The 25,960-nt window shown below is 42.3% G+C and overlaps 1 protein-coding gene across 1 annotated transcript in view; it reads right to left on the bottom strand.

Annotated features, from left to right (window-relative positions):
* LOC308655502 (retinal-specific phospholipid-transporting ATPase ABCA4-like) overlaps nt 1-25,960 on the bottom strand; it is a gene marked incomplete at its 3' end in the record, with an annotated part of 145,857 nt that overhangs the window by 17,991 nt on the left and 101,906 nt on the right. The window contains 9 exon segments of the mRNA XM_081305596.1: nt 7,841-7,980; nt 8,977-9,092; nt 13,237-13,414; nt 14,914-15,083; nt 15,345-15,419; nt 15,516-15,621; nt 16,899-16,931; nt 22,559-22,683; nt 23,265-23,506. Of these exon segments, the coding sequence (XP_081161722.1) occupies nt 7,841-7,980; nt 8,977-9,092; nt 13,237-13,414; nt 14,914-15,083; nt 15,345-15,419; nt 15,516-15,621; nt 16,899-16,931; nt 22,559-22,683; nt 23,265-23,506 (1,185 nt within the window).

The following is a 25,960-nucleotide window of genomic DNA, read 5'->3' as shown; positions in this document are numbered from 1 at the left end:
TGAAATGATTGTCTTCACAGGATTATGGGTTCAAACAGCCAGATATTGGTTAAAAATCCTGTTAGCAATTTAAAAGTTACAACACCAAAGTTTTATCATAATTTGCATCATTTTGCTTGTTTCATGAGCTGTGAAGTGCAGAGCTTTAACCATGGAAGTTTTTTTTTTATTGATTGTTCAAAACATTACAGAGCTCATGATATATCATCTTTCATACATTTGACTCAATTGGGTTTTGAACTCCCATTTTTACCCCAAATACAGATTGCAGAATCACAGCTGTTACATACTCACATTATTACAAAATGGCATATTAGTAACTGTTGTATTCTGCTACCTTTCCTATCCCCTACTATCCCCCCTCCCCTTCCCTCCCCTCCCATCTTCCCTCTCTACCTCCTCTGCTGTTGTTCAATTCTATCCCCTTTTCCCCCCCTCCCCCTTGCCCCTCATAACCTCTTATAATTTTGTGTATCATTGAAGGTCTCCTACCATTTCCATATGATTTCCCTTCTCTCTCCCTTTCTCTCCCCCCATTCGTCTTTCTTTACTATTAGTCTTTTCCTCATGCTCTTCCTTCCTGTTCTGTTCTTAGTTGCTCGCTTTATATCAAAGAAGACATTTGGCATTTGTTTTTTAGGGCTTTGCTAGCTTCACTTAGCATAATCTGCTCTAATGCCATCCATTTCCCTGCAAATTCTATGATTTTGTCATTTCTTAGTGCTGCATAATACTCCATTGTGTATAGATGCCACATTTTTTTATCCATTCATCTATTGAAGGGCATCTAGGTTGGTTCCACAGTCTAGCAATTGTGAATTGTGCTGCTATAATCATTGATGTGGCCGTATCCCTATAGTGCGCTCTTTTAAGGTCCTCAGGGAATAGTCCGAGAAGGGCGATAGCTGGGTCGAATGGTGGATCCATTCCCAGCTTTCCCAGGAATCTCCATACTGCTTTCCAAATTGGCCTCACCATTTTGCAGTTCCACCAGCAGTGTACAAGTGTACCCTTTTCCCCACATCCCTGCCAACACTTATTGTTGTTTGACTTCATAATGGCTGCCAATCTTACTGGAGTGAGATGGTATCTTAGGGTGGTTTTGATTTGCATTTCTCTGATTGCTAGAGATGGTGAGCATTTTTTCATGTACTTGTTGATTGATTGTATGTCCTCCTCTGAGAAGTGTCTGTTCAGGTCCTTGGCCCATTTGTTGATTGGGTTGTTTGTTATCTTATTGTTTAATTTTTTGAGTTCTTTGTACATTCTGGATATTAGGGCTCTATCTGAGGTGTGAGGGGTAAAAATTTGTTCCCAGGATGTAGGCTCTCTATTTACCTCTTTTATTGTTTCCCTTGCTGAGAAAAAACTTTTTAGTTTAAGTAAGTCCCATTTGTTTATTCTTGTTATTAACTCTTGGGCTATGGGCGTCCTATTAAGGAATTTGGAGCCTGACCCCACTATATGTAGATCGGAGCCAACTTTTTCTTCTATCAGATGCACCGTCTCTGATTTGATATCTAGCTCCTTGATCCATTTTGAGTTAACTTTTGTGGATGGTGAGAGAAAGGGATTCAATTTCATTTTGTTGCATATGGATTTCCAATTTTCCCAGCACCATTTGTTGAAGATGCTATCCTTCCTCCATTGCATGTTTTTAGCCCCTTTATCAAATATAAGATAGTTGTAACTTTGTGGATTAGTCTCTGTGTCCTCTATTCTGTACCATTGGTCCACCTGCCTGTTTTGGTACCAGTACCATGCTGTTTTTGTTACTATTGCTTTGTAGTTCAGTTTGAAATCTGGTATCGCTATACCTCCAGATTCACACTTCCTGCTTAAAATTGCTTTTGCTATTCTGGGTCTTTTGTCTTTTCATATGAATTTCATGATTGCTTTATCTATTTCAACAAGAAATGCCATTGGGATTTTGATTGACATCGCATTAAACCTGTAGAGAACTTTTGTTAATATTGCCATTTTGATGATGTTAGTTCTGCCTATCCATGAACAGGGTACATTTTTCCATCTTCTGAGATCTTCTTCTATCTCTCTCTTTAGGGTTCTGTAGTTTTCATTGTATAGATCTTTCACCTCTTTCGTTAGGTTGATTCCCAAGTATCTTATTTTCTTTGAGGATATTGTGAATGGAGTGGTTTTCCTTATTTCCATTTCAGAGGTTTTGTTGCTGATATACAGGAATGCCTTCGATTTATGCGTGTTGATTTTATAACCTGCCACTTTGCTGAATTCATTTATTAACTCTAGCAGCTTCTTTGTAGACCCTTTTGGGTCTGTTGGGTATATTATCATGTCATCCGCAAATAGCGATAATTTAATTTCTTCTTTTCCTATTTTTATGCCTTTAATTTCTTTTGTCTGTCTAATTCCTCTGGCTAGTACTTCAAGAACTAAATTGAATAGAAGTGGTGATAGAGGGCATCCCTGTCTTGTTCCAGATTTTAGAGGGAATGCCTTCAGTTTTTCTCTGTTTAGGATGATGCTAGCCTGAGGTTTAGCATATATAGCTTTTACAATGTTGAGGTAAGTTCCTGTTATCCCTAGTTTTTCTAGTGTTTTGAACATAAAGGGATGCTGTACTTTGTCAAATGCTTTTTCTGCATCTATCAAGATGATCATATGGTTCTTGTCTTTAAGTCTGTTGATGTGGTGAATAGCATTTATTGATTTCTGTATATTGAACCAGCCTTGCATCCCAGGGATGAATCCTACTTGATCATGGTGCACAATTTTTTTGATATGTTTTTGTATTCAATTCCCCAGAATTTTATTGAGAATTTTTGCATCCAAGTTCATTAGAGATATTGGTCTGTAGTTTTCTTTCTTTGAAGTGTCTTTGTCTGGTTTTGGGATCAGAGTGATGTTGGCCTCATAGAATGAATTTGGAAGAGCTCCTTCTTTTTCTATTTCTTGAAATAGCTTGAAAAGTATTGGTATTAATTCTTCTTTGAAGGTTTTGTAGAACTCCGCTGTATACACATCCGGTCCAGGGCTTTTCTTGGTTGGTATTCTTTTGATGGCTTCTTCAATTTCTTCCTTTGTTATTGGTCTGTTTAAATTGTGTGTGTCTTCCTTTCTCAATCTGGGCAAATCATATGCCTTAAGAAATTTGTCGATATCTTCACTATCTTCTATTTTATTGGAATATAGGGTTTCAAAATACTTTCTAATTATCTTCTGTATTTCTGTAGCATCTGTTGTGATATTGCCTTTTTCATCCCGTATGTTGGTAATTTGAGTTCTCTCTCTTCTTCTCTTCGTTAGCATGGCTAAGGGCCTGTCTATCTTATTTATTTTTTCAAAGAACCAACTTTTAGTTTTATTAATTTTTTCAATGGTTTTTTTGTTTCAATTTCATTGATTTCTGCTCTAATTTTAATTATTTCTTGTCTTCTACTACATTTGCTATTGTTTTGCTCTTCCTTTTCTAGGTTTTTGAGGTGTAGTGTGAGTTAATTTATTTGTTGGTTATTTCTTTTTTTGAGGAAAGAAGTCCAGGAAATGAATTTTCCTCTTAAAACTGCTTTCATTGTGTCCCATAGATTCTGGTATGTTGTGTCTGTATTATCATTTGTCTCTAAGAATTTTTTCATCTCCTCCTTTATGTCTTCTGTAACCCATTGATCATTCAGTAACATATTGTTCATTTTCCATGTGATGTAGGATTTTCCCTTCCTTCTTTTATCATTGATTTCCAATTTCATTCCATTCTGATCAGATATGGTGCATGGTATTATCTCCATGCCTTTATATTTACTAAGCGTTGCCTTATGGCATAATATATGGTCTATCTTTGAGTAGGATCCATGTGCTGCTGAGAAGAACGTGTATCCACTTGATGATGCTTGATATATTCTATATATGTCGGTTAAGTCTAGGTTATTGATTGTGCTGTTGAGTTCTGTAGTTTCTTTATGAAGCTTTTGTCTAGAGGATCTGTCTAATGGCGAGAGCGGTGTGTTGAAGTCACCCATAATTATTGTGTTGTGGTCTATTTGACTCTTGAACTTGAGGAGAGTTTGTTTTATGAACGTTGCAGCTCCATTGTTTGGTGCATACAAATCGATAATTGTTATGTCTTGTTGGTGGATGGTTCCTTTTAACAGGATATAGTGTCCTTCTTTATCCTTCTTGATTAACTTAGGTTTAAAGTTGATTTTATTCGATATGAGTATGGCCACTCCTGCTTGCTTCCGAGGGCCATGTGAGTGGTATGATTTTTCCCAACCTTTTACCTTCAGCCTGTGTATGTCTTTTCCTATCATATGAGTCTCTTGAAGGCAGCATATTGTTGGATTTGTTTTTTTGATCCAGGTTACTAGCCTATGTCTCTTGATTGGTGAGTTTAGGCCATTAACATTTAAGGTTACAATTGAGATATGATTTGTACTTCCAGTCATGCTTCTTTATTTATTTATTTTAGTTTGGCTGGTTTTACTTTTTGGTTATTTTCCTCACCCTTTATTGAGACACCTCCTGCTGTTAGTTTTGGGCACTATTTTTCAATTCCTCTTCTTGTAGTATTTTGCTCAAAATGCTTTGCAGTGCTGGTTTTCTGGCTGCGAATTCTTTTAGCTTTTGTTTATCATGAAAGATTTTAATTTCATTGTCAAATCTGAGGCTTAATTTTGCTGGATACAGTATTCTTGGTTGGAATCCATTATTTTTCAGCGTTTGAAATACATTGTTCCAGGATCTTCTCGCTTTCAAAGTCTGTGATGAGAAATCAGTCGTTAACCTAATTAGTTTACCTCTTAATGTAATCTGCCTCTTTTCTCTCGTAGCTTTTAATATTCTCTCCTTGTTCTGTACGTTGGCTATCTTCATAATTATATGTCTTGGAGTTGGTCTATTATGGTTTTGAATGTTTGGGGTCCTGTAGGCTTCCAGGATTTGGCAATCCATTTCATCTTTCATCTCTGTGAAGTTTTCTAGAATTATTTCATTTAATATGCTGTCCATTCCTTTGGTTTGAGTCTCTGTGCCTTCTTCTATCCCGATGACCCTCAAGTTTGGTTTTTTTATGACATCACATATCTCTAGAATAGATTGCTCATGGGATTTAAGCATCTTTTCTGTGTTGACTATATCCTTTTCAAGTTGATAAACCTTGTCTTCATTATCTGATGTTCTGACTTCTACTTGATCAAGTCTGTTTGTAATATTCTCGTTTGAGTTTTTAATTTGGTTTATATTTTTCTGCAATTCTAGGATTATTGTTTGATTTTTTTAAAGATCTCTATCTCCTGGTAGAGCTTGTTCTTTGCCATTTGAATTTGTTTGTTTAATTCATTTTCAAAATATACTTTTATTGCTCGGACTTGCTGTCTCATGTCTTCCCTAATATTCCTTTCCATTCGAGTTAGGTAGGCCTTGAGTTCATTCCCTATCCCTGCTTCTGATGTTTCTATGTCCTCCTGTAGAATTAAGTTGTCCTGTATTGTTTGTACTCCTTTTTTCCCTTGTTTTCTCATGTTGTCTACGTTACTTTCCAGCTCTATTAGATTGCCGTGTTTCTGCTCTCTTCTATAGATTTGTTTTGGTCCTGTATCACTCTGTTATTTCTTCTTTGTGTTGTTAAACTGTGCCTGCTAATGTGGATTCTCCTGGGAAGGAATTCCGACGGCCGAGCTCCAGTGACGTCACTACTCTGCTATGACGGGCCCCAGGCTCCTTGCTGCGGTGTCCTATTGGGGCTGTGTGACTGGACTGTCTCTGTTTGGTTTCAGCTCCCCGTCGAGGCAGGCAGGCAGTCTCTAGCTGCCCAGTATCTCAGGCAGCGGGCGGGTGATTGGTCGCCGGCGGGTGAGTGGACTTCAGCCGCCCAGTTGCGCGGGCAGCGGGCCGGCTGTCGCCAGTGGGCGGGCAATTTCTAGGCACCCCGTCCTGTGGTCGGTAGCCAGCGGGCGGGCGTTCTCCTACCGCCCAGTTATGCGGGCAGTGGGTGAACTGTCACCGGCGGGCCTGCTGTTTCCAGCCGCCCAGCCGCGAGGGCCTGGCCTCTAGTCCCCTAGTTTCTCTTGCTAGTCTTGGTTTCTCCTGCTAGACCAGATTTCCCCTTAGTGATGGCTCTCAGCAGTTCAAACTGTACTCTGGACCTGCCGTTTGTTGGGTGTTGAGGGTGTCTATTGGGGACCCCGGCACTCTATTGTTTTGTTTCCATTGTGGGGGATAGAACTGTACCGCTTCCTTCCCCCTCTGAAATCCCGTACTCAGCCCGGGGGTCAGTGCAGGCTTGGCCGGCGGGGTTCCACTGAATGGCAGCCACTTTCCTCCCTGCTTGCTAATTCTAACCATGGAAGTTTCAAGCATTAAGGAAGAGACAGTCTTTTCAGGTTCACTTAATACCAAATATATATCCCTTCAGATGTCAATTTTGTTTTTCTAAATAAAATGTAAATTTATTAAACAGATAATCACAGGGAACTTGACTTGGTTGAGTCTTAGGGAGTATATTTAAATTGCATATCCAAATAGTTTCCACACTAGCTGATTTTGCATAAAAATTTTACCAGAGCTTTCCATGATATTCAGGTTCAGATTTACAGGCCTGAGCCTCAGTCTTAATGTTGATTTGCAAATGGTAACAAGATAGCAGAAGGGAGTTCACCTACTTGGTGTCTGTCTTTGATGGGGTTCCTGCTAGAATTGAGAAGCCCTTTGTTTTTATAACATGCCAAAAATTATGGATGACTTCAAAAGTATAGTTACCATCTGTACAAATATTTACATATTTGTCTCTAGCTATATGACCAGCTCAAGTGAGAGCAAAAGCATGGCAGTTTGAGCTCAATTAAGATGGGAAGTTTCCTTTTCTAGCAACTCATTTTGGGTTGTAACACTGCCCTGCCTGCTGTTTACCTCCTGAGTTTTTGGAATAAGACCTGTCAGTTAATAGCATAAACTTGGGGCTATCCAATGGAATATCTTGTAAATCAACACAAGGGGCTACTCTTTCCAATACTACACTCACACAATGTGACTTCCATCATCATAATTGGATTTAATAGACTTTCTACAGAATGCAAGGACTTGTAAATAACGTAGATTCCCTAAGACTATCTCAGTAAACCTCTATTTGCTGCTGCTGCTGCTGCTGCTTTTAAATAATTAGGACTTTCCTTAGCTACTAGATCTAATAGTAAGTTATAGTATGTGATTTTTCATTATATGCCTTTTCTTTATTTTACATTTTGAAATCACCTGAATGTGTTACTTACTAGTGTCAGTGTGTGTGTGTGTGTGTGTGTGTGTGTGTGTGTGTGTAGGAAACCTAACAAACTTAACACGCACAGTCCCAGAAAAAACTTTCTTGAAAGAATTATGAAAATTTAAAAAATTAGGTTCTTGGTAGTCATTTTTAGCTTGTATAGTAGGCTTAGAAAATGTAGCATTGAGAGCTGGGCATGATGGCACACACCTGTAACCCAGCAGCTTGGGAGGCTGAGCCAGGAGGGCAAGTTCAAAGCCAGCCTAAGCAACAACAAGGCACTCAGCAACTCAGTGAGACACCATCTCTAAATAAAATACAAAATAGAACTGGGAATGTGGCTCAATGGTTGAGTGCCCCTGAGTTCAATCCCCAGTAACCACAGCTCCCCCTACCCCCTGCCCCCCGCAAATAAAATGCAACATTCAAAGCAAGCAAATCAGCAAGAAGAAAGGGGGAGGGAGGGAAAGAGGAAGACAACAATGCTGGTCTAAGCACAGAGCATCTGCACATGCAGTGCTTGCCCATGGCTCTGCTTGGTCATTGCATACTGTCTAGTATCCTATAAATCAAATAAAGAAGCCGAGAAAGTCACCCTCACCCAGTTACTCTCAAATAATTCCAAGATGAAGGTGATGGCACTGCTGTTGATGCCGATGAATAGATTAGCACAAGACAAAGCCACATAGGCTGTGCTGGGGACGTCAAACAGGAAGGATGCTGGGTACATCATGGGAATGACTGCCCATTTGTGTGAAATGGCAATACCATGGGAAGTGTTCCAATTGTCATCCTATCAGCTGTACCTAGATAGGATGTACTCCCCTCATGTGTGAGGTGACACATTTGAATGGCCAGAGTCCCAGGGGGAAAAAAGAGATGCTCCATCCCTAAGTTCTATGCCTCATCTTTAAATGGAGATCATAAGGCCCATCCTGATAATCTCATGGGTCATGTGAGGAGCAAATGACAGTGGCTGTGTGTGTATTTTGTTAAACACAATACACAGGAGGGTTCTCCACCCTGCTTCTGGCTCTAGTCTGGATCAGCAAAGCAAAGCTGAAGGTCCCCAGCAGCTCATCATCACAGTTCATTGGGCAGTTCATAGTTCCCTGGCTTCTGAATTCCCCTTTTCCAAGAGAGATGAATGGAAACCATTGCTCTGGTAAGATTTTACTGGCCCACATAGGAAGGGCAGGGATCATTATTTCCATTTTTCAGATGAGGAAACTGGGCCCCACATGGGTGGTTTACTTGTCCATAGTTACAGAAAGAGGTAGGCCTGGGATATAAAGTTGCATGATGGGCTCTACAACCAGCTGGACTTGGATCTCTGTCACCCTCTAGCCTGACTCAGGAGCAGCTTTCCAGCTGGAGTTTTCTATTATGTGAAAAGAACTCCTGGGCAGTACAGATGGAAGCACAGAGATGAGCAAAGTGCCATGGATGACTCAGGGTTGTGGAGGAACTGGGGAGTGACCAATTCCCAGACTCCAGACAAGGCCACAGTGGGAGTGGAAGAAGAGTCAGACTATGTGGAGCCCTTCCCAATGTCCCTGAATGGACTGGACTGGCCTTAGAAATATCTCTATTGGAAAAGTCAGAAACAGAAGCCAGATTCCTGATTAGCAGATGCAGACCTTGCTAGGGACTGGACACTAACCCTGTGCATCTACCACTGCCGGAAGTCCCACCCCACCCTGGCTTCCCTTTGGTGCCATTAGTTAGGAGCCCAGATGACTTACCCATACAGCATGAGCAGAGCAATAAGGGCAGGAAGATTGCTTGGGGACGTGTAGGCTTTCTTCTGAAACCCCACGAAGATGCCCACCACCAGTCCGGCACTCACTGCATAATTCATCTTGAACAGAGAAGATAGCAAGTCATGAACAACTAGGACCTGTTTCATGGTCTGTACAATGAGGGATGGAACCAGGATCCTCCAGATCTTAGGGTCTAGGATTGACTTCATCTGTCTAAACAGTTCCTAGTCTTCCTGCTGTCCCCCTCCCCCAGGGTCCTTCAGTCTATATCTATGGAATGAATGAATTATAACATCCAACTGGATCTCTCACTCTTTCTAATTGGTCAAGAAGCCCCACTGATGCTATTTTCTAAGCTCGTCTCTAGAATTCAGAAAAACTTAAATAATAGTCATTGACCTCACAAAGCTCAAACAGATGATGACACCCTTTCTAAAATATGCATTCCTGAAGCCATTAGGTCAGGCACAGGAAGGTGGGCACTCATGGTAGGGTTAGGTCTCAAACAGGATGAAAACCAGAGGAGGGTGAGGGTCTCAGGGCAGGTGTTGAGCCCCAAGGGGACGAGGAAAGTGTTCTTCCAGGTGGCTGAGCTGTTGTGGAGTATCAGAGCCAGGACAGAAGGAGGATGAGCTCCACAGAGCAGAAAAAGCAGGGAGAGGTGGTATCCATGCAGGGAGGGGTGGTGGTAGAGATGGGGCACTTGTTACTTAACAGGTAATAATCTCGGATAAATGATTTGGGGTGATAAAGCCAGTTTCTTCCTCTTGGAGAAGGGAGTTATAATGCAGAGACAGAAAACTAGAATGAGCCTCTGGTGTTGGACTGGAGCTAAAGGTTTTGGTGAGCATACAGCTTAGTGTGCAGAGACTGAGGAATACAGATGTAAGTGTGTGGATGTCTGTGGAGATACATACGTATCTTCCCTGGGTCTATCTACTGAGAAGACCTGACCTCAATGATACTTTGGTGGCAGTGAACAAATCTGGCACCTAGATCTTGGTCACTGAGGGCCATTTTCCCCTAAAATGAACCAGGGCCCTTTGGGAGATGGTTGGTTCTGGGAAGGGGTGGCAGAAGTACAGAGCAAGCTTGGAGCATCTTGAGGTGCCAGGGAGCAGTGAAGTGCTCAAGGAGGATGTAGACATAGTGAAGAAGACACAGAGGCCAGCTTGAAGGAGCTTTCCCTGCCACACTTGGGACAATCTGCATATTAAGCTAAGTAATGATGGTATGGAGTTATAACCCATCAATTAACACAGGACGCATGACTACATACAAATATATATGAATAAGTAAATGAACAAATGGAAAGTTTGGCATCAAACAGGATATTTGCATATGTTTGAAGTACTTTTCAAAATTCTTATTATAATAGGGAAGAGAGTGGAGAAGCCCAGCAGATGCTGTCTTAAGTGAAAAGGTGAATATCCTGAGTAATAGGACAACTTAAAACCAGAAGCAAGCTAATAGGATGCAAGAAGAACCCAGCTTCCATACCATGACACTGCTGCCTGGGAAACTCTACCTCACGGGGAAGGCTCAGGCAAACCCAGATTGAAAGATGTTCTGCAAAAGAAATGGCCTGTAATCTTCAAAAGGACTAAGACCACGAGTATTAAGGAAAAAAGAGAAACTAACTGTACCAGGCTAATGGAGACTAAAGAGACAGGACAACCAAATGCAAGGCAAAATTCTGAGCTAGGTCCTTGTCTAAAAAAGACGTCATTGGTGCAATTGGTAAAACTTGAGTGGGGTCCAAGAAACAGGTGGCAGTGGTGCCCCAGCACTGGTTTCCTGAAGTTGACAGTTATGCAGTGTTTGAAGGGGGCAAGTCCTCATTTGCAGGAGATAAATATTGAAGATGCTGGTGTGTGTGTGTGTGTGTGTGTGTGTGTGTGTGTGTGTGTGTGTGAGAAAGAGAGAGAGAAGTGGGGGGAGAATCTTGTCAAGAAGTTGCTTCCAAATGATCCAGATAAAAGTTTTACACTGTACTTGACATTTTTACATAAGCCTTACATTTCTTTTCAATATTTAAAAGAAAAGGAGATGACACATATAAAAAGATAGGAATTTAAAACACCACAGATGTGCTAAGTGACTGATATAAACAATAATTGTTCATTTGACGATGACCCCCAGGCATGTTTTTTTCTTTTTACCACTGGCTAATGAGGGTGATTCTGTTACCTGGTAGTTCAGCCAGGAAACCTGCCTGGATCTGCCCACACGAGAAGTAAACAAACAATGGAAAAAGAAAAAGCAAATTTTATGCAACTCCTTTTTCTCTGTTTGAATTTTACACAGCTTCTTCTCTCCAGCTTGACCAAACTGCATATAATTCATATTTACTTTTTCCACCATTTGCCTATTTCTTATGTGAGAAGGTGGCTAGATCCAGCCAGGTGGAATCCAGGAAGGCTCTCTGGTCTGGCTGCTGATAATAACAGATTTCTGAAATTCAGCACTACAGATTTTGGAATTCAGATTCCAGGCCAGCTTTAAAATTCTAGAGCATCAGGAAGCCCGCCAAAACCATATCCCGTTTACTGTCTTCTAACCCTTCAAAGGATGCCCAGAGTCCATATTGTCAGTATGGCCTCCACCCCAGATGGCCACTGTGTCCTTCTAGCTGTATCTTTCTAAAGGCTGAGTCCTCTCTCTGTAGACATAGATACACACACATACATACAGAGAGAGAGAAGGTGGTCAGCCCCAAGTGTAAATGCTATTCCTTATAAAAAAAAAAAAAAATCAGCACTTTAATAAATAGCTTCTCAGGGCAAGTGAGCCCGGCTCCTTTCATTTTAAAATCTCAGGGCCACTGTGTCCTCTGCTCAAAGAGAGGCTTGCAGCTTCTGAGTCTCATGAGCATGCATTTTTTTCATGCAGATGGAAAAGATAGGAAAGAATTTAATCACTACTGAAAATGTCTAGTTTTTTAAAAATATATTTTAGTTGTAGATGGACACAATATCTTTATTTTATTTATTTTTATGTGGTGTTGAGGATTGAACCCAGTGCCTCATGTGTGTGAGGCAAGTGCTCTACTACTGAGCTACAACCCCAGTCCAAATTTCTAGTTTTGAATGTTAAGTGAGAGCTGGTTAATTAGTTTAGCAAGAAATTGTGTCTTCAGGAATCCTAATTTTCAGTATTATTGTCAAAAGCCACATGAAGAGGGTCACTTGTGCTGGCCTCCACAAGATGCTACTGCTGGCCTCCACCAGTTGATATGTCCTCTATTGGAGCTTACGGTGGTCTTAGGATTACTGAGGACACCCAGAAGAGAGGAGTTGCTGTTTTCTGTCTCTCTCCTTTTTTTGCTGTATTGGGGATTGAACTTGGGACCTTATACATGCAAGGCAGGTGTTCTACCATTGGGCTATACCCCAGCCCCTGGTTGGTGTCACAATGATCCTTGCTATATTATAACTAGGCCTTTGCTACCAATAAGTTCTGACCATGTGGCCTGTCATAAAGTACCCCATTCTAATTCTTCCTGGTTCCCACAAACCTTCGTTGTGAGCAATGTGGTAGTCCATTGTTGCTCTGATAATTTTTTCTTATTTTCCCTAAAGTTGTGGCTAATCTGAACAGTGAAGTTCTGTTTGGTTACTTTGGGGAAGCAAAATAAGGCTACTGGGTAGGGTTTCCAGGATTGGAAAATAAAAATATAGACTGCTCAATAAGTTTGAATTTCAGATAAATGGCCACTAGTTTTTTTTTAGTATAAATATGTCCTATTCAATATTTGAAGTGGGATATACTTAACACTAAAACTTTACTTATTGTTTGTTTGAAATTCGGATTTAACTGGGCATCCTATATTCATCTGGTGAACCTCTAAGGAAGCTCTACCTTAGAGTTTTTGGGAATGAGGTGGGATTTAAGAAGGAGATTTTGGGTGAAGAACCCCTTGGTCCATTCCCACATCCAAACTATTTTGGGGAAAGCCAGACTCCTGCCTGCAGTGCAGTGATTGGGTCAGAAAACCCCTTAGTGCAGACACAGAGCCCTCAGTCCACAGTTGTGAAGTTGTGATTCACAGCCTTCCTCAGCTCTGGGATCCTAGTGCCTTTCTAAGATGATGTCAAGGGACAGTAGCACACAAAGCCATCAGCTGAGTACCTTCCAGCAGCCCGGGCAGTGCAAGAACCCCTCCATGTAGTGTCTCTTCTGTCAGAGCACACTTGAGTGCCACCTTGGGCCCAAGAAGGTGAGGGAAGGCCTGACACTTACAATGTCCCAGAGGAAGTTGGTCATCCAGTAGGTGATGGCACTCACTCCACTGACAAACTGGAGGTGCTTGGCTTTATTCATCCTTTCCTGAATCAAGTAGAGGACAAAGCTGGCTGGGACAAAGGACATGGCAAAAATCACACAGATGGCAACGACAGCATCCACTGATGTGGTCAGCCTGCAGCAGGAGAGAGATACAGGGAGAGAAAGGTGAAGAAACAGGAGCATAAACAGGAGAAGATGCATGGTAGGCACTGGCAGTCCTTACCCAACCCAGGTAATGGCCTCCAGACTCCCAGTCCCCAGCCTGAAGCTTGTCATTGCCCTGAACTGTCTGAATTAGTCTGGGTCAAGTTTAAAGGGATATTTGTAGGCTGCCTTTCTGTTTCATGTGAGCATTTCTAAACAACCTTTCTTTTTATTATGTTTTAAAACTATTTGTTATGGCTATAGAAATTGAAATTTATTAATCTCATACTACAAAGCTCTTGGAAGCACAAATAATTTGTAGATTCTCTTGAGTTTTGTATAAAGACAGTCATATATTCTTTTGACAAAAGAAATAAATTATCATATTCAATTCCATTTCGGGGAAACATTCATAATGTAAACAAGGCAAAAGAGAGCAGGCCAGCTATACAGCAGCTGGGCTCTATTCACCCTTTCCTGGACCAAATAGAAGACATCTAGCTAAGGAGGTGAAACCCAGCCTGAACTTTATGTATAAGCCATAGTCCCTGGGCAGAGCTGTGCCCACCTGCAGAGAGGAGCACCTGTACACAAAGGCACCATGTGCCAAAATCACCACCTGACTGATAGCAGCCCCACATATCATTCACATACCACACAGAACCATAATTGGATGGGAGCACAAAAATTCTTGCAGGCAATATCCTAAACTAGGTAGGGTTAAAGATGATAAGTTCTTAAAATTTTATTATCTAAATTTTATTTAATGAACATATACTGTTTTAGAATCACAGAAAACTAGCCTTTCACAATCTATATTTGAACAGCTTGGCGGGAGGTATGGAAACTTGGGCTGAGTGAGAATTTAACATAGGACAGTTCAGAACCCAGGGAGTGTCCAGAGAAAGGCATCAAGGCCCAAGAATTAGCAGACACCCTGGGCATGTTCAGCAGTACTCAGGGTATACTGGGTAGTTAAATGAACTTCCCAGAAGAAGTGTGCACTAATAAAGACACTCCCAGCAATCCCTCCTGCACACAGTTCTCAGAAAGAGCAAACAGGGCACAGTGCACAAGGTGGATGTTTTTACCAAGTGAAGCTGTGCCTCAGAGCCTAAGCTTGAACAAGACAGATCTGTCGATGGCTCCAAAGCATGACCACCTGAGGGAATTAGCAGAGTCTTGGATGATCATGCCTGGGAGAGGAGAGGTTCACTGAGCCTTCTCAGCCTCTGGCAATCATTTTGCATGCTGGCAAGGAGAACATCTGGGTAGACGGCAGGAGCAACTTGTTATCAAAAGTCCAAAGGGAATGGAGTGAAATACAAGCTTACTTTCCAAATAAATATGGAGGAGAAAGCATGGCCAAGCAGTTTGGTCCACGAAGCATTTACATTGCCATCCAGCCCTGCCCTTCATGATTGTGAAAATCCAAAGAGTGGAGGAGGTGACCAAAAAGTTGTGAGGCTGGGGGCCATGGTGGCTTACACTGTGATCTCAGAGAGCTGCTCCTTTGTGAGATTCAGTGGCTGGCTGATGATGGTGATTCCATGCTCCTTGGGGTTCCTGTCCTTGTGCAGACTGGCCCGCAAGATGGCATTGTGGGCCACATTCAAAAAGCTGACCAGGGCGTGCCAGCCTTTGTTGTTAAACCACACCTAGAGGGCAGAGGTGGCCTTTGTTAGGCTGTGCCACAACCTGACACCCGAGATTGGCACTAACAAGGGTTGCTTAAAGACAGAATTAGCAACAGGAAAAAGAAGGTGAGGATGAAGCAGGATTTGGCAGCTGGGAGACATTCCACAAGATTTCAGCAAGAGGAGGGATGGAATTTAATTATGCTGGAAAAACAACAATAAAATAACAGATTCACATCACATGATTTTCTACCTCTATGGCATATTACACAGGTCCAGTACCTTAATGTTGTCTTCAGTTTCAAGATATTTAAGGAAATCAGACATTTCTTTAGAGGCCTCTCTGGTGACAGGGCCCTAGATAACCATAAAAAACAAGCAAGAGGGTTTTGTTTTGTTTTTCTGTGACACTCATGATAATTTCTATTTCAAATCTCCAATCTGTTTACATACCCCGCTCACGTTCATCATTTGGCCAAGTTCACTTAAAAATCCAACAAGATCTTCCCCAGTGATGAGGAGCACTGGGAGTTTTCCTCCAATGGAAATTCCTCCATATCTACAAGGCAACAAGGAATCCTCAGATCCATGCAAGGAACCTCATGCCTCCTTGTGACTCTCCCAGCTTCTGTAGGGAATGTGTACTTCAGCGGGTATTTTCTGGACAAGCAAGCAACACTGCTTCCCTTTGGAAACTGATGTTTTTTGTTGTTGTTTGTTTGTTTGTTTTGAGACAGGGTATCACTATGTTGTCGAGGCAGGCCTCTAACTCCCAGGCTCAAGACATCCTCCTGCCTCAGCATCCTGAGTGCTCCACTGTGGGCGTGTGTCACCACACCCAGTTATAAACCAACTGTTAGCTCTTCCCCATTGCTGCTCCAAGGTGAAGGCTGGATCTCACCCTTGATATAGGGCCCTTCTGAGGTTGGCCTCTGCTATTCTCCAACTTCAGCGCTCCTCAGAGCTTCCTTTGAGGGACGTGTTCCAGCCATGCTGAATCTCTTCTAGAGCTCCAAAAGGTCTGGGTCTCCCTTGGGTCTCCCTGCCTTGCTTCCCAGGCTGTTTTCTTTTTCTGAGCATCTGGCCAATTCCAACTTGCCTTTTATCTCTCTCTCACCCCTCTTTGATGTCTTCCCTGACTCTCCTCCACCCCCATGTTTGTCCTTCATGTACTTGTGGTCCCACTGCATGCACTTTGTCTAAACAGGGCCAAGCACTGCTGTTCCTGTCTTGATGCCTGTCAGCCCACCTCAGCTTCAGCAGCTCCTGCCTGCCTCTTGCTAACTTCTTAACTGGGATCCTGGTCTTTGGCTCCATCCTCCACACTGCTCTAATCTCAAGTGATCATATTGAAAACACCAATCTGAATGTGTCACTCTCTGGTTTAAAACTCTTCAATGCAGAATAAAAGCCAAATGTGAGAGAACAAAATAAATTCACTGGTAAAGCAAAGCAGAGGAGGAAATCCTTATTTCTCAGGATCTAAAATTGCCCCTTCACCCCCACTTACTGCTTCAGTGGAGGTATTCCAGCTCCCTCTAGTGGCATTTCTAAAAGTTGAATTTCACTTTACAGTCTAGAAGCTACCCAGGAAATGGGTGCATCAGCCTTGCACTCATTTTAGAAGCCTAGTCCTTGAGGGAGTCTGAGTGACAGCTCACTCCAAAGTACTTCTTGAAGATTATCCAAGTCTCTGGAACCACGTGAGCCTCCAGGATGGTCCAGGAATGAAGTGAATTCAAGGGCTGGACTAGACCCTCTAAGGCCTAAAATAAATAGACCAAGAAAAATTCAGGCTTATAATCTGATATTGTATTTCTTATAACAGTCTCTTACCTCTGTTCATCGACCCAGAATTTGCTCTTTAAGCTGAAAACCAAAATAAAAATCAAGCAATAACTATCATAAGTATGACAGTATTAATTTTCCTTCCCAAATAATCATTGGGATGTTTCAGTATTTAGGACCATTTTAGCAATTTCTGACATCCAGTGTGGAAGCCACCCAGCCTGGAGGCCAAGTCGGGAAACACACAGAGAAAGGACTAATGTTTTTCGCCACTGGATCCCCCAGTCCCCCAGCATGCTGGACTTTCCAAATGGACACATAATCAGCTCAAATGTCAGGCTGGTGTGCCCAGTGTAGACCCAGAAAACATGGCAATGACCTTACCAGTGTGGAGTGAGGGCTTACTGTTTTACTTACTTACTGTTTTACCTGTATAAATGAGATCCCCTGCACACTTGGGGGAAATTCTGACTTTCCTCACTCAGAGGTAAGACCCTGACTTCTGACAATCAGAGGAAAAATGACAAGATGGGAAACAGGCAGATACCAACCCTAGACCTCAGAGTTCAGGCCCTTTTTCATTGTCATCAAGCAGTGAATAAAAAAAAATCTAAAATCCCATATTGCAAATGTGCTGTGGAGAGTGGCTGCTGCTTACTGCATTACTGAATCAACTCTGTGCACACTGCTGTTATTCTGGGCTTGGATGGCATTCATTTTGCTAACTGCTGGCTTGGCCCTGCCCTTCCAGCAGCTGCTTTCACCATCTGTGGTGTGTTCTAGTCATTTGAGTGTATTTGTCCCTAGTTTAGGGCTCTGGTTGGGGAAGCAACTGAAAATACTACTAAAATTAGATGCTATGTTTTATTTTACAGTCCAGACATGTGGGGACTGGCTCACAGTTCCTTAGGATCTCTTGCTCTTGTCAAACTTTTGGCTCTGATAGGGGATGCTGAAGGCCTTCCATCCCAGAGTTGGGGCATGATAAGAACAGTTGCAGAGCTGAGAGAACTAGATACGTACTGAAGGGTTCATGGGTGTTTTCAAGGGCAGTGATAGATGATAACCTAGAGTTGGAGTATGGCCACTGTAGCTAACCTGGTCACCCCCCGCCAGGGGCACTATCACTCTGGACCTAAGGTTGTTCTTTCTCCTTTTGTCTCTTAGTTTTCCTTCCTGCTTCTCTTCTCTTCCTTCTCCAAACTTTTCTCTTTTAACCAGTTAAAATACAAGGCTGCATTATTGAATGAACTCTATGCATTTCTGATAACACTTTTAATAGTGCCTGGGTTAAACTTTTCATATCCTAAACATAAAAGCGAAAACCAAAATGAATCTCACACAGTATTTTGCGTGCATGTATCTTAGTTGCTTTTTTTCTGATGGATGAGGCCCTCTCATTAGAAAACAAATATCATTTCATTGCCATAGTCATAGGTAAACTGTTGTGTCCCTGATCAATGTTGTCAGGGGCTGGGATGGGAAGAATCAAAGGTCTCTTCTTAACTGCCTCTTATAAGGGACAGATATGTTTTTACCAAGTAGTCTTGTTCTTACCAAATGCTCCTGTTGGTAAGGTTTTGTAGGATTTCAGTGCTGCACCCTATTCTCTGAGGCAACGAGACTAACATTAATCGCTTTGGAATTTGAGACCTTAAAGTTTGTAAAATTGCTGTTCTCCAAAAATTATTTATGGATTCAGGTGCTAAAGAAATATTAGATAAAGCACTGGAGCACCCTCATTTCCATGTCAATCATATGGTAGTCACCTTTGATCCTCTTCTCTTTCTCCAAACCATTGACAGGATAGGATGGCTTAACCCACTTGCGTCTCTCCAGCTCCAATCTTTTTTTTTTAATTAATTAATTTGTTTTTTTATTGTTGGTTGTTCAAAACATTACATAGTTCTTGACATATCATATTTCACATTATGATTCAAGTGGGTTATGAACTCCCATTTTTACCCCGTATACAGATTGCAGAATCACATCAGTTACACTTCCATTGATTTACATATTGCCATACTAGTGTCTGTTGTATTCTGCTGCCTTTCCTATCCTCTACTATCCCCCCTCCCCTCCCCTCCCCTCCCCTCTTCTCTCTCTACCCCCTCTACTGTAATTCATTTCTCCCCCTTGTATTATTTTTCCCTTTCCCCTCACTTCCTCTTGTATGTAATTTTGTATAACCATGAGGGTCTCCTTCCATTTCCATGCAATTTCCCTTCCCTCTCGCTTTCCCTCCCACCTCTCATCCCTGTTTAATGTTAATCTTCTTCTCATGCTCTTCGTCCCTACTCTGTTCTTAGTTACTCTCCTTATATCAAAGAAGACATTTGGCATTTGTTTTTTAGGGATTGGCTGGCTTCACTTAGCATAATCTGCTCTAATGCCATCCATTTCCCTCCAAATTCTATGATTTTGTCATTTTTTAATGCAGAGTAATACTCCATTGTGTATAGATGCCACATTTTTTTATCCATTCATCTATTGAAGGGCATCTAGGTTGGTTCCACAGTCTTGCTATTGTGAATTGTGCTGCTATGAACATCGATGTAGCAGTGTCCCTGTAGCATGCTCTTTTTAGGTCTTTAGGGACTAGACCGAGAAGGGGAATAGCTGGGTCAAATGGTGGTTCCATTCCCAGCTTTCCAAGAAATCTCCATACTGCTTTCCAAATTGGCTGCACCAATTTGCAGTCCCACCAACAATGAGCAAGTGTACCCTTTTCCCCACATCCCCGCCAGCACTTGTTGTTGTTTGACTTCCTAATGGCTGCCAATCTTACTGGAGTGAGATGGTATCTTAGGGTGGTTTTGATTTGCATTTCTCTGACTGCTAGCGATGCTGAGCATTTTTTCATGTGCTTGTTGATTGATTGTATGTCCTCCTCTGAGAAGTGTCTGTTCAGGTCCTTGGCCCATCTGTTGATTGGGTTATTTGTTATCTTATTGTCTAACTTTTTGAGTTCTTTGTATACTCTGGATATTAGGGCTCTATCTGAAGTGTGAGGAGTAAAGATTTGTTCCCAGGACGTAGGCTCCCTATTTACCTCTCTTATTGTTTCTTTTGCTGAGAAAAAACTTTTTAGTTTGAGTAAGTCCCATTTGTTGATTCTAGTTATTAACTCTTGTGCTATGGGTGTCCTATTGAGGAATTTGGGGCCCAACCCCACAGTATGTAGATCGTAGCCAACTTTTTCTTCTATCAGATGCTGTGTCTCTGATTTGATATCAAGCTCCTTGATCCATTTTGAGTTAACTTTTGTGCATGGCGAGAGAAAGGGATTCAGTTTCATTTTGATGCATATGGATTTCCAGTTTTCCCAGCACCATTTGTTGAAGATGCTATCCTTCCTCCATTGCATGCTTTTAGCCCCTTTATCAAATATAAGATAGTTGTAGTTTTGTGGATTGGTTTCTGTGTCCTCTATTCTGTACCATTGGTCCACCCGCCTGTTTTGGTACCAGTACCATGCTGTTTTTGTTACTATTGCTCTGTAGTATCGTTTGAAGTTCCAGCTCCAATCTTGGCACCCTAGTCCAAGCTACCATCTAGACCTCACCTAGGCCTACACGGAAACTTCCATTCTGACTCCACCCTTGGTCTTCCATGTTCCATTCTCCACTCAGCTTCCAGATCAAAATACAAGTCATGCATTTTAGCCACCTTGCTTATCACTCTCTAATAAACTCTAGGGTCAAACCCAATCTCATTGTCAAGGCCCTATGGCCCCCTGAAATCTGGCCCTGACCCATCTCTGCACTCACCTGCCACTCTCCCTTTCCCACCCATTCTCAGTGGGCACCCCTCCTTCCTGTTATGGCTTTGCACTTTGTGGTTCACTCTGCCTGCAAATTCTCCCTGCAGAACTGCACATGGCTCACTCTCAGCCCACATTTGAGTCCTCACTACCACATAGCCTTGTGTTCACTTCAAAGTGCTCATCTCTGCCTGAAACTTCCTTTCTGATGGACTATTTACTTTTTCTGTTTTCCTTGGTATGAAATCACTTCATGGAAAACAGGGGCTTCCTCTGACTTGTTGGCTATTATGTCGCCAGTTTTCAGAGTAGTCTCTGGCACACAGCTGTCACACAATAAATTTGTGACATGAATGAAAGAATTGGAATAGTGCCTTACAATTTACAAATGACTTTGAAAATACACCTAGGACTAGAAGGTGGTTAGTTAATCTGAAGTTTTTGGAGAATTCAAAAATGCACAAGCTTGGCCTCCAGGTGGCAATAATACTTCATATTCAGGAATGCATAGTATAGAGTTTATTGTGCTAACCAACTTGGTAGGCTGGTCACGAGCCTTGGGCAACAGCATTCATTCTATCCAGGGTGTGACCTAGGGGGAGCAAGTGGGGGGTTGGAGGGCATTAAACCACCATCATTATGCACCATTCTTTCATTTTTTTTTCTTTACCTTCATCTCCCCCTTGCCATTCCCATTTGACTTTCCCTCCTTGGTTCACTTTCTTCACTTTCCACTCTCTGATGGAGAACTAGCACCTGGATGCTTGCTGAGTGCCAGGCACCATGTTAAGTGCTCTACATACAAGATCTCACTTAACCCTGACACTGTTATGAAAGAGGAATTCTTAATTTACAGACAGAGAAACCAAGGTTCAAAAGGTGGGCTAATATGCACTGGGTTGCAGAATGTGTAGGTGGTTTGCCTAGGATTGGAACCCATATCTGTCTTACTATAGTCCTGGCTCTTGCCACTCTACTGGCTGCTTCTCTGCTGGTGATGGCATCCAGGGGAAATGCTAAGCTTCCCTGGTGGAATCCAGGTTGGAACAATTGCTGATGCATGGGATGGTTTATGATAATTATTGTTTTCTAAAAAGTATGTCAAATAAAATACTCCTACTTTATCTCCATGTACACTAGAAGTTAGGGAAGAGCATTCCCACGTCAGGACCCTTCCTTCTCTGACATTCTTTCACTGCTGCTGCTGGGTCCTGAGGTAGGAGTGCTCCATCCTTTCTCATTGGGAATGAACAACCTAGAACAAAGCCTCTAGCCCCAGTCTCCCTGGCTGCTGGGTTCTTCCCAGTGACATGTAAATGAAGATGTTATGTGGCAGCTTCTGAAGTTTTCCTTGCACACATTTGCACATTTTGCCCTCTTTATCTTTATCCCTTCTTCTATTTTGCTATCTGGAAAGTAGATTGCCATTTTGTCCAGGATTATGGTGGCCTACTTGGCATAGATGAGCAGCAGAACATCATGGGCCACCCACATGAATGTGCACATGGGACAGGCCAGAGTTGTGACTTTGGTTTCACCCACTGTTAGTTTAGGCTTGTCATCACTTGAGCTAAACCTAATTCTAAGTAATTCTTTATCGACATTATTACATTGAATCTTCATAATAATACTGCAAAATAAGTGCGGTTTTCCTGCATTTCTAGGTGAGAAAATGAAGGCTCTGAAAGGCCATGTAATGAACCCAGGCCTCCCTCACCGTCATGCCTTTGCTCCGCCACTGTACCACACTGCCTCTTTGAGGACTGGTTATTTTTGACAAACCATGAGAGGAGCTGTCCAAGGTCTCTTCTGAGGGCAACCCATGGACCCCTGCCACATGGGTGAAGGTCCCAAGGAAGTGGGGAAGTCAAAGTCAAGAAGTATATGGCCCAGGAGTCCTGCATCATGGAGGATAATAGTTACCTCTGGGGACAAGTCTGCACACCTGAAAAAGGTGTACTGCTGCCCATATATCCAGGGGTGGAGGGTCAATGCAGGGTATTCACCAAAAGGAGGTACAATGATGGAAAGCACCAGAGCCAAGAACACAAAAGTGGCTGGGAGCACCATCTGTGGGAGAATACACATGGACACACGGCTGTGGTAGAGAGATATAAACACAGCCTCGTGGTCAGATCCTGATGGAAAATGGGCTTCTGGGGGAACAGGCAGGGTGTACAAAGACAGGATATGTAAAAGAAAACAGAATGTTCTTGTGGCTGTCAAAGAATCTGAATATAGGCAATGCTCAACCAGAGGCTAAAGGTCAACTCAAAGAGCAAATCACATGACTCCCCATTCTTTGAAGCAGAATTTCTTTTTCTGAATGAAAAACAGGAAAAAAAAATAAGGAGAATGACCTGCACATACATAGTGTCACTGTAAAAAGGAGTGAAAACATGACTTTGCCTTTCTCTGTAATAAAGAAGAGCAATATTAGCATATTCACTGCTATTTCATTTTCTTTGATGAGGGAGGTTCAGTTCTCATAAAGAAGGCTTTTATGGCTCTGAATCAAAAGAAAAGTTTGGCAGGGAGAAAGTGAAGTAGGCAGGATGTAAAGAGGGTGCTGCGGGCTGTGTTTGTACCCATGGATCTGTTGGGTCCTGGGCAGAGTGAAAGAGCACAGTCGAAGAAGCCCTTGGGAATACCTGGGCCAGGAAGTCCTTCCGGCTGCGAGTGGCATGGTGGAACCGCTTGATCAGCAGCACCTGCACGTGCTGGAGGACTAGCTGCAGACCAGTGTTGAGCACCGTGCCCCTGTCTTGTGGCTCCAGGGGAGGCTGCACTGGGGAGCAGGTGCTGGAGCTCTGGGCAGCCTGCTGGGCCTTCTCACTAGGAACCAAACAGGGATGTCGCATGCTGGCATGTTCCCTTTTTGTCTGAGTGCCATCTGTTTGGGAGATCAAATGATTAATTTGGAAAGCCAGACAAGATCTGGACCTCATGTGCCATTTTTCTTGCAACATTGATTTCCCCTTCATTCTAGAGCAGCAACAAAATACCAGGCCAGGCAGATTAAAAATCTCTTTAAAAATCCATTTTATAGTGTAAATTCTATACAGATATAAGACACCTGAAATTGCTTGAAAATTCTCTTTAATCATTAAAAAGAAGAAAATATCTCTGAATGCACTGACATAGAAATCTAAAACAACTCAGTACAAAAAAAGATAAGGTGCAGAATGATATTGTAATAAGTTCATATTTATATTAGAATGTTCACGAAGCATACACAAAGATGAATGACATTTTAAGTACATGCACATGTAACTGATGTCTAAGAGAATGCCCACCATGTCAACAGAGGTACCACTGGTAAGGCTGGATGTGATGGGGGTGTGTTCAGAGGAGAATCAGTCTTTTGGGTATTTAATTTAATTTTATTTTTTTTGGTGGTGGTGCTGGGGATTGAACCCAGGACCTTGTGCATGTGAGGGAAACATTCTACCAACTGAGCTATAACCGCAGCCTAATTATTTAAATCTTTAAACAACAAAATATATTTACTTATTACTTAAGGGAATATATTTTAAATGTACTTAAAAATTAGATTAAATTAGAGTCAACTTCATTCTTTCTGAATTCTTAGAGGGCACTGAGAAGTGGTAGAGAAACCAATGAAGTAGGAGTTAGCAGATCTGGGGGTGATCCTGATTCTTACAAGATGCATACATTTGGTGAAGTGACTCAATCTGTGTGAATCTATTTTCTCATTTGTGAAATGAAAATGAGAACATGTCACAAAATCGCTTTGAAAATTAAATGAGATAACACATGTAACTGTGCTTTATAAACCATGCAAGTTGCCATTTACTTTATATCTATACTTCATAGTGACTAATTGCTGATTGTTTGCAGAACATCTGCTGTGGACATGGAGGGTCTATAGGACCACTGTTTGGTCCCCAGCTACTTTCTTAACAGCCTCAAGTTCCCCAGGACAAGGGCAATTGTAGATAGTTGGATCAGCTCAGTCATCCATTCGCCTAACATTCATGGGGGACCTATGAAGCACCAGGCCTGGGATGTGACAGCCCTAGTGACAAGAAGCCCCAGCCCTTACACGTAGAGAGGTGGGGAAGTTCTGTAGGTTCACTGACCTCCAGGCATCAGAGTCTCAGTTCTGCATCCTCCTCTTCCTGACCTGGGCTCACATTTGATCTCTGTAGGGATGGGATCCCTGTTGCTTCTCCCCTTTGCTGCCTGACTCATCTCAGTCCTCTGATGGCCCCAACCAGACTGGAGCCTAGTATCCCCCATGCCTGCCCCCCCACCCCCCACCAGAGCTGAAGGGCTCTGGACCTGTTCAGCATCTCTGGATTCTGTTGCTCTCCAGTAGTCTCTGGCTCTGAACTACTCTTTCAGAAATGGCACTGACCTTTTGGTGTTTTGGGTTACTTCAGACTTTGGGGACAAGATCAGAAAATGTCATTTTCTAAAACTGAGCTAATCTAAAACAAATGTACTTAGCCATCTGAAAAGTGTGTGTGTAAGGGAGCAGCTAGTGAGAATAGAGAACTGAGGATTCTAGCTTTGAGAGTAAGACCCAGAAGCCTGTGTGGCTCTAGGAAGGTCACCCAACCTCTGTGAGCTCAGCTTCCCTGCCCTACCTGCCTCATGTGATTGTGATGATAATCAAATAATACAGTGGATGTTAGGTGCTTATCAAGTATAAAGAGTGACAAGAGTCTGAGGTAGGAGGTGACTTGTAGATGCTGACATGAGAGTGTTGCTATCTTGATTAGAGATCACATGTGGTACTAAGACTTAACATGCATTATCTCATTTAATTCTCTCTACTACTCTAAAGGGTAGGTGCTAGTATTATCCCATTTTGCAGATGGGGAAAGTTAGGTACAAAGAGGCTAAGTGCTTACCCAAAACTACTCAGTTAGTAAATTATGGAGCTCAGGTTTGATGTTTGGCCTGCTTTACTCCAAGGATAAACTTCTACCCTTGACTATCTCTTTGAAATAACCTATTCTATGTCCCTACTGACCAAAACAGTCTTCAGGTCTAATTTCTTCTTCTAACGGGAGAATAATTATTAAAGAGGAGTATTCTGTGTAGATAAAGGGCCCTAATTTTTCAATTTAGCACAACTGTTAACATAGATTAGCATATTTGCATTCTGATCTTGGTTAATCTAAATCTTTGGCTTTGGGTAAACTGTATCAATTTCTGTATCCATAAGGCACAGAGAAATCCTGGTCCCTGTGGTGAGCTGCTCCTACCCTTCCCAGAGGACAGCCCCTCCCCACACACAGTGTCATGATGACCATCTCTTTGGGGTCTGATTGACCCACTTGGGTGTGCTGGAGCTCATATAGCCTGGTATGTTTGA

The sequence above is a fragment of the Spermophilus citellus genome (genome assembly GCF_964194105.1).
Source record: "Spermophilus citellus genome assembly, chromosome: 9".
Lineage (NCBI taxonomy): Eukaryota > Metazoa > Chordata > Mammalia > Rodentia > Sciuridae > Spermophilus > Spermophilus citellus.
This window is presented reverse-complemented; position numbering and strand designations above follow the sequence as displayed.